Consider the following 13,689-nt stretch of genomic DNA (forward strand, 5'->3'; position numbering starts at 1 on the left):
ACGTGAATGAAGGAGGAGGAGGAGGAATAGACAGAAAGACGGGGAGGTTAGCCAGTTCTCAGACCGGCTGGCTACCCTGTGCTGGGAAGAGGGAGTAAGAGGAATAAAATGGTACAGTAACCACTGAGCACATTCTGTCAGAATGTCAGGGAATCCATACAGCTATAAATTCGGAACGAGTGCATAGGCTTGACCGAGGCGTTAGGGTTACCAGGGACCGTGAATAATGTAGTTTAGAGTATACATATATTTGAAGAGTTAAATGCACCTCAAACTCTTAAAGAACAAGCTTGGTGACATGTGCCACCGCCACATTTCGATGGGTATGCACGCACCACCACCACCATCATCATCATCATCATCATCATCATCATCATCATCATCATCATCATCATCATCATCGTGAAATCACAGAAGCGAAGAGCAGCTCCAAGTGGATTTACACTGGTGAATACGGGAGTACGGGCGTATCGAGGTGAATAATTGAGGATAGCCGCGTCCTCGTTTTCCTGAACGAACTCGGCGAAGCAACCATCTTTCTCGACGACGCGGTCGAGTATCATCGGTCAAGATAAAGCTCCGGCACAGCGCCGGTGACATGACAATCATGTTGTCCAATATTTCGAATTATCAACACTGCCTATTCTTCGCAATCAGCAGAGAAGAAAGAAGAATATCAGCAATTGAGTTATTTAGAAAATGGGGTATAAGGATTGATTTGAACCCAGCAATGTTAGTAAGAAACTTTATTGTTCCGGGAATTACATTCTCCGCTGCCGAAGTTTTCCGCTAAGTACTTGTCGGTGTACATACATTCCCGCACTTTTTTTTTTTTTTTTTTTTGCAGCGATAACTTCTAAAAACGTATTTCTCGAGCTTCCGTGGCGATCTCCGCAGGTGTCCTCATGCTTATCATTATTACGCTTCCTTAACAGAAATGCTCGCCCTTGCAGAAGATAAGCCTACATTTCTTAACACCACCATGATTCTGCCTCGGCTCTGCAATGAGTGAGCCATCGTTTGGTAGTCGTCGTTGACACCGTCAGCGTGTCCTCGACATCGTTCTTTTTCCGGATGGATAGATGGATGCTACGAGCGTCCCCTTTGAAACGGGGCGGTGGGTGGCGCCACCAAGCTCTTGTTATTATTTCGCCTAATGCCCTACCTATATTTAAAAAGTAAACCGCAAAGAATGCCCATCATCAAACTTTCTGAACCTCTATTGGGAACTTTGTTTTTGTACACCTCCGTTGTTTGTCGTCTCCCTACTTTTCTGCCACCGAACTACGGTGGCTAGATGGGTAGGTGTGCCGACCGGCGCCTCTGGAGCGTAGTTCACCGCTTCTCCGCGTCATGACGCAAAATTGGCGCTGCGGTCAGTAGAACGGTTCCGCAGCGCACGTCGTCTGCTACAGGGGGCTGGCGGACTGGCGGCGAGCAAAAAAAATAAAAAAAATAAAGCCCGTATTGGAATAGTTGTATGTCGTCTGTTCGTGTCAGTTTCAAAGGTGAAGAGCTCCGCATCTCTCGTACTGTTTGTAAGTTCCTAAGCGATGTGGAATGTTCCAGGTAGGAAAGATGACCTGCAAGATTAGTGGCGGCGTTGCTCCACCAAAGAAGACCACCAAGGAGACCTACTGCTTCGCTCCAAACTGCAAGTCGGGCTCTAAATTTGTGAGAAAGACAGCTGAATTGTTCCGCTGTCTGACAGCGGAAATGTTCGCCCCGAGCTGCTCAGTAGCTTGCTCAGTATCGGTACGGTGGCTAGATTGTATCGGTGACGTTAATGAGCAAGCGGTACACCGAAAAGCGTACGTCCATGAGCTCCTCGACATTGTAAATTTGCAAGCCGCACATGAGGTGCTCAGCGCCTGCGACATCGAGCACCGCTGCGCTGCTACAGGGAAAAGAAAAGTGATTCTAGGCTTATATTCTATATAGCAGGCTATGTAGCAAGGAAGTTCCTGCAAAGAGCCAAGTGCTCCGAATATTGCTCAGGGACATTACTGAATTCAACAGAATGAGTAGGTCAGGGCTGTTACTCCCTTCTGAAGCACTAAAAAAACTGGTAGCATCACTCGAAGACGCCTTCAAGCTGTGCTTCAGTTTAAATGAGTTACGAAGGAACAGTGTATCGCTGACTTTGCATCCTTTCTGCAGCTGAATCACCCGAATTTGATCGGCTGTAAGCGGCACAAGAAAGAGCTCACAAACGATGTTGTGAAGTTCTATTCAATTACACGCCTTTACTTTCTTGTCAAGGGCAATAACATGGCGCGCGAATGCAACAGGGAGAAGAGGAAGCACCTGAAGATGAGGCGTGTGCTGTGAACAATGCTATGATGTGGTGGACCAACGTTGCGGCCTTGCTGGCGCTAGCTAATTGATGTTGGTGTGTCTGCTGACTCAAGTTACGAGAGCTTTTCTTGTATTTTAAATATATTCACGAATCTAGTCCAAGACATATTGCTTTATTTTATTACAATGAAACAGTGAACCATATGCACTTACCAACACAATTCTTCTCGCACCAATTTAGATACTGTAACTGACGCAGCAATAAAACAATAGCTGGATTTCTCGAAATTTAAACATTAGAACTCGCTAAATGTCATGTAAACACTGTTCCACATACCGTATAAAACCATTGCAGTATTGTTTTATGCATGGAAAAAATGCATTTACGTCTTTAATGCAATGGGCTGGAGCGCCGCGTTTATATCAATAAATGTGACCGATTGCCAAGCTAGAAAATTTACTTCAGCATTTCGTTTTTTCTGACTAGACGACAACAACAAGTTCCTCATTCTGGCTTGGCCTACACTGATCAGAACGGTATTATAACGCGCACTTCAAAGATAAAATCAGAGGCAAGCGATACTATCAGACTAGCAGCTCGTCTACACAGCGCAGCCGCTGTTGCGCGCCGCTGAACCGTTCTACTGTCCGCAGCGCCAATTTTGCGTCATGATGCGGAGAAGTGGAGAACTACGCTCGGTCGGCACACCTACCCATCTAGCCACCGTAACCGAACTTCCAATCTTTCTTGGCCGACAGCGCCATCTTCTGTCGTCTTTCGTAGTCGTTGGTCACTTAATTTACTGGCTATACCTATATCGCTTTTTCGAGTGGCGACTCACAACATCTACTACCCTCTATTCTCTCTCTCCCCTCTCCTCCCTCTTCATTGCACAAACGCAGGAAGAAAAGCTGTGCCTGGTGGGCGCCCGCTGCCTCCATGAGAACCACCCCGAGGTGATCGCGCGCCAGGCTCGGCTACTGCAGCGCCTGCAGGTGGACAGGATCGGAGGTAAGGGGAAGAACACGCGCCAGCGCTGCGAAATCGGAAAGGGCCCGAGGAAACTTAGTTTTTAAAAGGAAATGGACCCTTGGCTATTCTAACTTGACGAGACTACGAAAGCTTTTCTTTTTTTCGCGGGAGGCGTCGCTTTTTAAGGTAATAAGCCCGTCACAAAAGGACTTCAAGAATTGGCCTCGGCTGATGCTCTAAATTTCAGACACTCGTGATCGTTTTTGACAGTTATAGTAACGTTGGTGCGTGCGAACGTAAGAAAGTAAGAAAACGTGGTAGCTTAATAGATCGCATCTGCCCTCTTCGGCCTTTCATTGTCCTCCTTAATCTTAACTCGCTTGCCTTAACTCGCTTGCACAACTCTCTCTCTCTCTCTCTTTTAAATTTTTCTTTTCCAGTGTTCAGGACGCCTACGCCGCTCGACCGATCATCGGCAGGATCCTTGCCTAGGAGAGCGGAGCCAACGCAGAGGCCATACCATGCCCTTCTCTCACAGTACCCCGTGAGTTTGACATTGAATGCGCCGCACTTCCGTAGGGCCGGCCTTATACCAGATGCGTCAGCCAATATATCATCATTATCATCATCATCATCAGCCAATATTCATGTCCACTGCAGGACGAAGGTCTCTCCCTGCGATCTCCAATTACCCCTGTCTTGCGCTAGCTGATTCCAACTTGCGCCTGCAAATTTCCTAACTTCATCACCCCACCTAGTTTTCTGCCGTCCTCGACTGCGCTTCCCTTCTTTTGGTATCCATTCTGTAACTCTAATGGTCCACTGGTTATCTACCCTACGCATTACATGGCCTGCCCAGTTCCATTTCTTTCTCTTAATGTCTGCTAAAGTATCGCATATATCTCCGTTTGCTCTCTGATCCACATCGCTCTCGTCCTGTCTCTTAACGTTTGGCCTAACATTTTTCGTTCCATCGCTCTTTGTGCGGTGCTCAACTTGTTCCCGAGCTTCCTTGTTGACATCCAAGTTTGTACCCCATAGGTTAGCACCGGTAGAATGCAATGATTGTGCACTTTTCTTTTCAACGACATTGGTAAGCTCCCAGTCAGGATTTGGTAAAGCCTGTCGTATGCACTCCAACCCAATTTCATTCTTCTATAAATTTCCTTCTCATGACCAGAGTCCCCTTTGAGTAATTGACCTAGATAAGCGTACTCCTTTACAGACTCTAGAGGCTGACTGGCGATCCTGAATGCTTGTTCCCTTGCCAGGCTATTGAACATTATCTTTCTCTTCTGCATATTCACCTTCAACCCCACTCTTACACTTTTTCGGTTGATGTCCTCAATCATTTGTTGTCAATGTCATCTGCAAACCGAAGGTTGCTGAGATATTCGCCGTTTATCCTCACTCCTAAGCCTTCCCAGTCTAAGAGCTTGAATACTTCTTCTAAACATGCGTCCCCTTGCCTGACCCCTATCTTGATAGGTAACTTTCTACTTTTCTTGGCCAATATATAATATCTTATATATATATATATATATATATATATATATATATATATATACAGGGTGTTTCAGCGAACACTTTCAAAATTTATTTAAGGTTTCTTGCGGCAGATAGCTCAATTCTATTTCATGAGCTGGTCTATTCGAAGAGGCGGACATTACTAGCACAAAAAAAATGAAATGCATAATCGACTAATCAACAAAAATTCACTACTTAAGTTCTTAAATAATTACCTGATGGCCCATATTGCAATTAACAAATTGTAGCCATGGAAATCGCAAAGCGGATACACTTGGAATTATTTCTCAGGATGACACCAGTTTCGAGATATTAATTTCCTGATGATAAGTGGTTCTTGAGGGAAAGGGAAAGGTTGGCGCTATCTTCTGCAGCCCTTGAGGGAGCACGGCTCAGCGCCAGCTTTGCGGAGAAATGCATTGGCGTTCCAGTTAAGTTTGTGCCTCAATGTATAATGCGACATTTTGTTAAGAAATTGACTGGAACGCCAATGCATTTCTCCGCAAAGTTCATGAATTAATATCTCGGAACTGGTGTCATCCCAAGAATTCGTTCCAAGTGAATCCGCCTTGCGAACTACACGGCTGCAATTTGTAAATTGCAATATGGGCCATCAGGTAATTAGTTAAAAACTTAATTAGTAATTTTTGTTAATTAGTTGATTAGGAATTTCAATTTCTTGTGCAAGTAATGTCTGTCTCTTCGAGTAGACCAGCTCATGAACTAGAATTGTGCTATCTGCCACAGGCAACCTTTGAGAATTTTTGAAGGTGTTCGCTGAAACACCCTACATATAACACTTTCAAAAATTCTCAAAGGTTGCCTGTGGCAGATAGCACAATTCTAGTTCATGAGCTGGTCTACTCGAAGAGGCGGACATTACTTGCACAAGAAATTGAAATGCATATTGAATAATTAACAGAAATTCACTAATTAATTTTTTAACTAATTACCTGATGGCCCATATTGCAATTTACAAATTGTAGCTGTGGAGTTCCCAAGGCGGAACGAACCACACAAGGATGGTGCGGTGCATTAGTGGGGAAAGAGGAAGATGAAGATTAAAGGCAGTGTTCGGGCGACCATGCTGTTCTACGTCCGCAACCTCCTGCTCGCGTCACACTAGTCGACAGGATGAAGACCTTGCAGCCACCTCATCAGCCACACATCAACATGCAAGTGTGGCATGCCACGCTGTGAATCCCGAGCGCACAGCTTCCCCACCGACACCGACCAGCATCATGACCACATCCCCGCAACCCTTGGACATACCCAAGTACACCGGATCAGTGGACGATGGGCCCGTGGAAGATTGGTTCCACCTTTTCGAGCTCCACGCATCCGCTGCATCATGGTCGGAACGGGATATGGTCTCCAACTTCAATGACTACGTCACTGGTGAGGCATTTCGCTTCTACCTCACGCATATCTTCGAAAACGACGAATCGTGGGACAAAATCAAAGAAGAGATGATCAGTAGATTTCACGTACGTTGCAGACCCCCTCATTATGCAGCAGTTGGAGAAATCACAACTGGGTCGCCGTAATCAGCCGCATTCTCCACTTAGCAATCATCATCAGTGCCAACAAAAGCCACGCATGACTAGATCATCAACAAGTTTGTCATGTAGTAACCCTCCTGAAAAGACGAAACAGAATCGCACGCCTGGAATTATTTCAGCACGCACAATGGACAAAGTAAAGCCTCCTTTCGCTGAGCGATATTCACGTCGCATTCCTTCAAGACCAAACACTCCACCTGACTTCACTTCCGTGCAGGAGTCATCAATATGTGCGTCTTCATTCCGCTATCGTACTCGTGCAATCGCTAAAGCATCGGCTGCGTTCACTGTGTCTTATACGTGCGACCCGCCGCCTGGTTTCAAGTCACGCCAGTCTTCTATGACGCTTAATGCGCAGCCCGTGCTTCACAGAATTGCTTCGTTCGCGCATGGCACCTCTAATTTTCCAGAGTCGGACCTATCACTGGAAGCGCGTGGTGAAGTCACGTCTACAGCGACATCATCCAATGATCGATCATCCAGGATTCCAAGCTGCTATACTTCAGACTACGGTACCGTTCACACCAGTCAAGCATAGAGCGCTGCTATTACTTCCAGCGGTGACATGAAGCAAACTGCCTTCCCGCCAAGGCTACAGAAGGAAACCACCACGAGCGTGTCCTCTTTTTACAAGGAAGATAATTCACTTTCGGCAACAGTGGATAAGCCACGTTCGTTAGGAGACCAAATCACTTCGCAACACATAAGCTTTCTTCCGCGCACAACACCACAAGGAGCCACTGCCTCTGTAGAAGCGTCGCAGGCACCTAGCGTCGCACCCTACCATATGACAGTAGCGCCCACTCATTATGGCGTCCCAGCAGCCTCAGAAGAACCTTCTGTGATGTCTGGCACAATGATTTTGCCACCAGTCAAGTCTCCCACAAGCGAGCACTGTACTAGCTACCGACAGGTTACCACGTCAATTTGCAAAGCTAATCAAAGGCTAATTCTGATGGAAACACTACCTCAGCAAATCCCGCCGTAATATAAGAAACATCATCAACTCCATCCACAAAGTCCTCAACCACGACGACGACGTCGACACAGACGACGACAAAGAGCGTCGCCGGAAGAACAAATGCATCATCAGAAAAGACGTGAACCAGCAAGGCGAAAAAAACCCAAGGCGAACTCGACGAATGCTATGTTTTGCAAGAAAGAAACGTCGCCGAACACACACACAGCACCACCTATCAGAACTGCTACTACCCCAAGGATTCCTGCGAAAACGCTGTGCACAACGACGGAAAAAACACGGGCACCTTCCCGGCACACCGCACCAACAGAGACGTCGCCGCAACGACCCAGTCAACCGAACGTTCGAGCAGGAGACACCGTGGCAACGACAACTGAGTTCCCACGGCTACCGTGTGTCCAAACCTTTCTTCATTGGGACATGCGTAATATGTCGTCCGGAGTAGAACAGCCAGCCTCGGCCACCTGAGCTCTTCTGGACGTCACCGGACTGCCAGACTGACATCGTTCATGTGAGAAGGTTAAGACGGTATCATCCGCCCCTGTACATACGTCTCTCTCGGGGAGAGGGGGGAAGTGTGTAACGAACCACACAAGGACGGTGCGGTGCATTAGTGGGGAAAGAGGAAGATGAAGATTAAAGGCAGTGTTCGGGCGACCATGTTGTTCTACGTCCGCAACCTCCTGCTCGCGTCACACACACACACACACACACACACACACACACACACACACACACACACACACACACACACATATATATATATATATATATATATATATATATATATATATATAACGTCTATGTACATTGCGAGCATATCTGTGACCGTCTTATTCAGTCGCTCGGTAAGTCCGTTGGTCTGCGGATGGTACGCGGTCGTCTTGCGATGCCTGGTGTTGCTCAATTCAAAAACCTCGTCCATAAGCTGCGCTGTGAATGCTGTCCCTCTGTCAGTTATTACAGTGGAGGGAGCACCGTGACGCAAGACGATGTGGCGCATGAAGAAGTGCGCTACCTCTGAGGCCGTGGCTCGTGGGATCGCCTGCGTCTCAGCATAGCGTGTTAAATAATCAGTCGCGACGATCACCCATTTGTTGCCGTCGGCAGAAAGGGGAAACGGTCCGAGAATGTCCATGCCGACTTGGTCGAAAGGCGTGTGAGGTGCTTCAATTGGCTGAAGTAAGCCAGCCGGTTTAACGGATGGTGTCTTGCGGCGCTGGCATTCACGACAGCCTTTAACGTACTGTTTGACGCTTGCCGAAAGCCCGGGCCAATAGTACATTTCGCTTACTCTAGCGAGTGTTCGTGAAAAGCCTAAATGACCAGATGTCGGTTCGTCATGGCAAGCGAAGAGGACGTCGTCGCGCATGTCCCTTGGAACCACCAGGAGGTAAGCACGGCTGGTCGAACGAGCATTCTTCTTATACAGCACGTTATCTCGCAGACAGAAGGACGTCAGCGAGCGGGACAGATGGCGTGGTATGGTTGTGTCGCGACCCTCTAAATGATCGATGATCGGTCGAATCTCACCGTCGTCACGCTGCCGTCTGCTCAAGTCCGACGAACTAATGGCGCCCAGGAAGCCGTCATCATCCTCTGTTTCCTGACTGGCAGGATCAATGGGTGCGCGGGACAGCGTGTCAGCGTCTTCATGCTTACGGCCAGACTTATAAACGATGGTGATGTCAAATTCCTGTAGCCGCAAGCTCCACCGTGCCAGTCGTCCTGAAGGGTCGCGCATGCTTGCCAACCAACAGAGGGCATGGTGGTCCGTCACTACTTTGAAGGGACGACCATAGAGATAGGGGCGAAACTTGATGATCGCCCACACGACCGCGAGGCACTCCTTCTCCGTAGTCGAATAATTCGCCTCGGCACGGGACAGGGAGCGGCTGGCATACGCTATAACTCTTTCCACTGCATCTTGAAGCTGGACGAGCACTGCGCCAAGGCCAATGCTACTGGCGTCGGTATGCACCTCAGTGTCAGCATCATCGTCAATATATATATATATATATATATATATATATATATATAAATAACAATTCAGCACATCTGGCGCTCAGTGCACACCGCACCCGACTTCCTGGCGCCTCATTCAGGGGGTTTTACAACCTCCTTAGGTTTTAATGCCACGTGACCGCCACAGCAGACGACACACGAGAAGACACATCGGTATAATCTTGGATATTTTGCGTTGGTTCGATTTTTCACATAAACACACAATCACTTACATCAAGAGCTTAACAGTATAAGAACCTTGCCAAAAGGCTTGTGGCGGCACAATATATTCCGGTGGTTTTTACTCCTTAATAAAAGCAACTTATGCTTCAGGCCATGGCTGGTTTCTTGTGTGCTGTGTGCCTGCTCTCGTGCAGTGCGTTGCTATGCGCTAAAAACTATTAACATGCAATACTAACTAGCACACCAGTCTGTTTCGTTCTTTTTTTTTCGAAAGTTCGCCCAACGGCATAAACCATTAAGTATAACAATGTAGGCCGGTTTCGGCGATAAAGAGCAATAGTGCTCGATGGTTGCTTCCATAGAGCCATGATTCATAGTCCGGTGGTCGCGTAGGATGAAGGCCCACTGTTTTCAGGTAGCGCCGTCGGACCTGGTTTAGACCAGGGCATGTCCACAACAGGTGTTTGATTGTTGCCGAGGACGCTCGAGCTGGGCAATATGGGCAGGTATCCGCAAATGATCCACGGAGGTGTTGTGGCCAGGCATAAGTGACCGATGGGGTAAGTGCCACCCCCACACGGAGTCTCCGCAACACCACCTCCTCCTGGCGTGTAAGGCCGCCTGGGAGGTTTGAACCACACGTTTCATTCTTTGTTGTTTTTTTTTTCTTTCTTGAAGTAGTTTTGACTGTATGTACATCGTAAAGGAGAAACAAATCGCGCGCTCCTTCACAGGTTCATCGATACGGTCCCAGGCCGAGCGTGCGAGCTGCGGGAGCCCCGGCCACGGGCGCGAGCGGCAGCAGCGCGGGCGGTGCATCGGACGCGTCGGTCGGCGTCGGCTCGTCGACGGACCAGCGACGCATCTCCTTCTCGTCGACCTCGACCGCGGTCAACTCGCGAAGCCACAGCGTGTTCCGCGTCTCCCAGCAGCGCCCGCAACAGGCGCGACAGTCGCAAGCGACGACGACGTCGACAGCGCCCCTAACGGCGGCGAGCCGCGGCCATGCAAGACAGCCGCAGTCGCAACCCGGGTCGCGGCAACCGGCAAGGAAGGCTTCGGAAGCTGAGCGCGTCAACCGCTTCGTCAACACTTCGCGCGGAGGGTCGAAGCGATGACTAGGCGGCGGACGAACTGCGCGGCTGATCGGTGTCGTTCGCTTCTGGAAGAGAGCGTTCGATACCGATTCGGCGATGGTCGTAAGAAGCGAGGCCTCCTGCTGCTGGTCATCTTGGGAATGCGAAGCCGTGTAAAGAAAGACTTGTTCGCTGCAGACCGCATAGTCCATAATAGTAGAACGCGCAGAGAGATGGCACGTGATCGGTGAGTGAGTGTCTCGATCGGTGTCTCGAAAAATTTAACGAACTCAAAATGTAAAGAAACTGGGAGAAGGTTGACTGTTCGCGTCCCTCGCCGGTCGTGAAAAAGAAAGTTAAGTCGTATCCTTATGCTATAGCGTAAAAAAAAAAAAAGAAAAAAGAAACACCTGCCATAAAGTTGTCAATGTACGTAATTCGAGTTACCGCATTTATTGTTTCGAGTAAATAATATATGTCGTGATCTTTTCTATAAAGTAAGCCTATAGTTCATGTAGACCTCCATTTGTTTCTTTCCCACGTCCATTCGCTCTTCACGGTCGTTTTTCCCTTCCCTAAGCGTAGGGTACCCAACCAGGCGCTTTTCTGGTTAATATATCTCCCTTCCCCCTTTCTTTTTTTCCTCCTCCTCCTTGTCGAGGTGTTGAGGCTGCATAATATTTTTATTCCAACAACGGGTCCTCGTGTTTGACGATATCTGTCGTTAAAGAAATAAATGCCAATTTCTAGCCGTACATGTGTACCTTGGGGCGTTAGCATTAAGAAAGTACCTAAAATGTGGTATCAAGGTATAAATACGATTGCAGACGGAACTACCCGCAGCCTCTTGCAGAATAAATCAAGAAATTGATATCAGGTACCAAGGCGTTTCGCAACTATGAGCCATGGTATAAGGTGTACGTACTATACTGCGTTTTGATAGCTGGATTTAGTGCCAGGTGCTACGATAAATTCTTTATATCGTTCCCATTAACCCTCTCTCCTGTCAATGATAGCCACCGTGTTCATGCTTTGCGTCGTGCATTTTCGCAATGAAAGCGCGTTGCAAATGAGGCTTTTTTCTTCTGTGGCCTCTTTTGCACATTAGAGTATAGGCTATCAAATAGATTCAGCCTACGAGTAGGAATTACTCCGAAGCATTCAGCGATAAATTATTATTGAAGTCATCTGTAAAGGTAATTAACGTGTAAACACGGTTGGCCGTGAACATAGTAGTAATGAAGCGTTCGAGTAAAAACCGTGGGTTTTAGAATCTAACGTCTACTTACCATACGTTAATTTACCGTTATATTATGTTAAATGCCTCAACTCCAGGTAATTGTATACCGACCGTTCCTCTTCGATTTTTTTTCTCACGAAACGTGCGTTTCATGTACACATCGATTTATATACTGTAAGACTAACTTTCTAATTAAAGAAATAACTTTAGAAATTCTTACCTGAAAGAAAAAAGAACAAGCAGAAGTCGCCACTAAACGCTTCGGGACTTCTAATACGTCATTTTTCACCTTGCCTTATTTCGAGGAAGGCTTTCATTGGTCTTGACTATTTCTCCATTCTTTATGTGTGTCAACTGATTAGGGTGAAATAACGTTTAGCTACCGCGTCCGTCCTTACAATGTCGATTCTTCACCGTCTATACAAAGCCACGCTGACTGTACACAGGCCATCTATAGCCCTTGACCGCGGTTCGTGCGCACTGTTTCCGTCTTGCGCCTGAAGCATTCGCCCAAAGGCAACGCCTATCGCGGCGAGGATATACAGATGACGCCGAGGTGCGTCGCCAACTGTGAATGCAAAATAACTTATTCTTGGGCTGGTTGGTTGACGCTTGGTGAGGTCATCGTAGCGTGAATAAAACAGACGTAAAAAGACAAGAACCTACACCACAGGCGCTACACTCCCTAGGGATTTATTACATTCCCCAAGAGGAAAAAGTACAATAGAATGCGCATGCGCACAGGTTCATCCCGGCACAATTTTGTCTTTTTATGCGGTTTTTTTTTCTTTTTTTTTTTTTTTTTTTGTAAACAGGGGCCAGATTCACAAAGCTTTTAACGCGACAGCGTAAAGGGCCCCGTGTCGCGGTAAAAATCCTGCGCTTGTTCTAATTCAAACCCTTGCTCAAATCCTGCGCTTAATGTAGCTCCAATACTGCTCAAATTCTGCGGTTGTGTAGTTCAAATCCAGCAATAATACAGCTCCACTAACGTGAAACCTGGGGAAGTGCGAAGTAGTGATGCGCCGGTGTTTCCCTTATGTTAACTCACTGGTTTGAACTACACAAGCGCAGGATTTGAGCAGGATTGGTGCTACATTAAGCGCTGGATTCAAATTATGCGCTTGCGTAGTTCAAATCCAGCGCTAATGCAGCTCCACTAACGTGGAACCTGGGGAAGTGCGAAGCAGCGATGCGCCGATGTTTCCCTTATGTTAACTCACTTTTGGTTTGAACTACACAAGCGCAGGATTTGAGCAGGATTGGTGCTACATTAAACGCTGGATTCAAATTATGCGCTTGCGTAGTTCAAATCCAGCGCTAATGCAGCTCCACTGACGTGGAACCTGGGGAAGTGCGAAGCAGCGATGCGCCGGTGTTTCCCTTATGTTAACTCACTTTTGGTTTGAACTACACAAGCGCAGGATTTGAGCAGCTAGGATTGGTGCTACATTAAGCGCTGGATTCAAATTATGCGCTTGCGTAGTTCAAATCCAGCGCTAATGCAGCTCCACTAACCTGGAACCTGGGGAAGTGCGAAGTAGTGATGCGCCAGTGTTTCCCTTATGTTATTCTTGTGCTATTCTTGCACAAGTGAGGAGGAATCGAGCGCTTGTGGCGTGCTGGCGCCCTCCCTTGCGCTGTGCTGGTACCAGACTGGCGTTTCGGAAGCGATTTTCACGAGGTTCTGCTAATTCGCGCATATCCCTGGCTCATACCCTCATATCCGATGCGGGTATGCGCCACACGTGATTTTATTATCGTTAATCGTGACGTAACTGACAAGCATGTGACGTTATTATTGCGATGGCAATTATATGGACACTCCAAGCGTATTTCTTAACCTA

The 13,689-nt window shown here is 47.5% G+C and overlaps 1 protein-coding gene across 1 annotated transcript in view; it reads left to right on the forward strand.

The window, feature by feature from the left end:
• Positions 1–12,458, forward strand: part of LOC119445922 (uncharacterized) — a 36,629-nt gene extending 24,171 nt beyond the window's left edge. The window contains exons 8-10 of the mRNA XM_049663731.1: positions 3,202–3,310; positions 3,712–3,815; positions 10,261–12,458. Coding sequence (XP_049519688.1) covers positions 3,202–3,310; positions 3,712–3,815; positions 10,261–10,644 — 597 coding nt within the window. The 3' untranslated portion in view covers positions 10,645–12,458. The remainder of the gene's footprint in view (positions 1–3,201; positions 3,311–3,711; positions 3,816–10,260) is intronic.
• The last annotated feature ends 1,231 nt before the right edge of the window (positions 12,459–13,689 follow it).

The sequence above is a fragment of the Dermacentor silvarum genome, chromosome 3 (assembly GCF_013339745.2).
Source record: "Dermacentor silvarum isolate Dsil-2018 chromosome 3, BIME_Dsil_1.4, whole genome shotgun sequence".
NCBI classification, from domain to species: Eukaryota; Metazoa; Arthropoda; class Arachnida; order Ixodida; family Ixodidae; genus Dermacentor; species Dermacentor silvarum.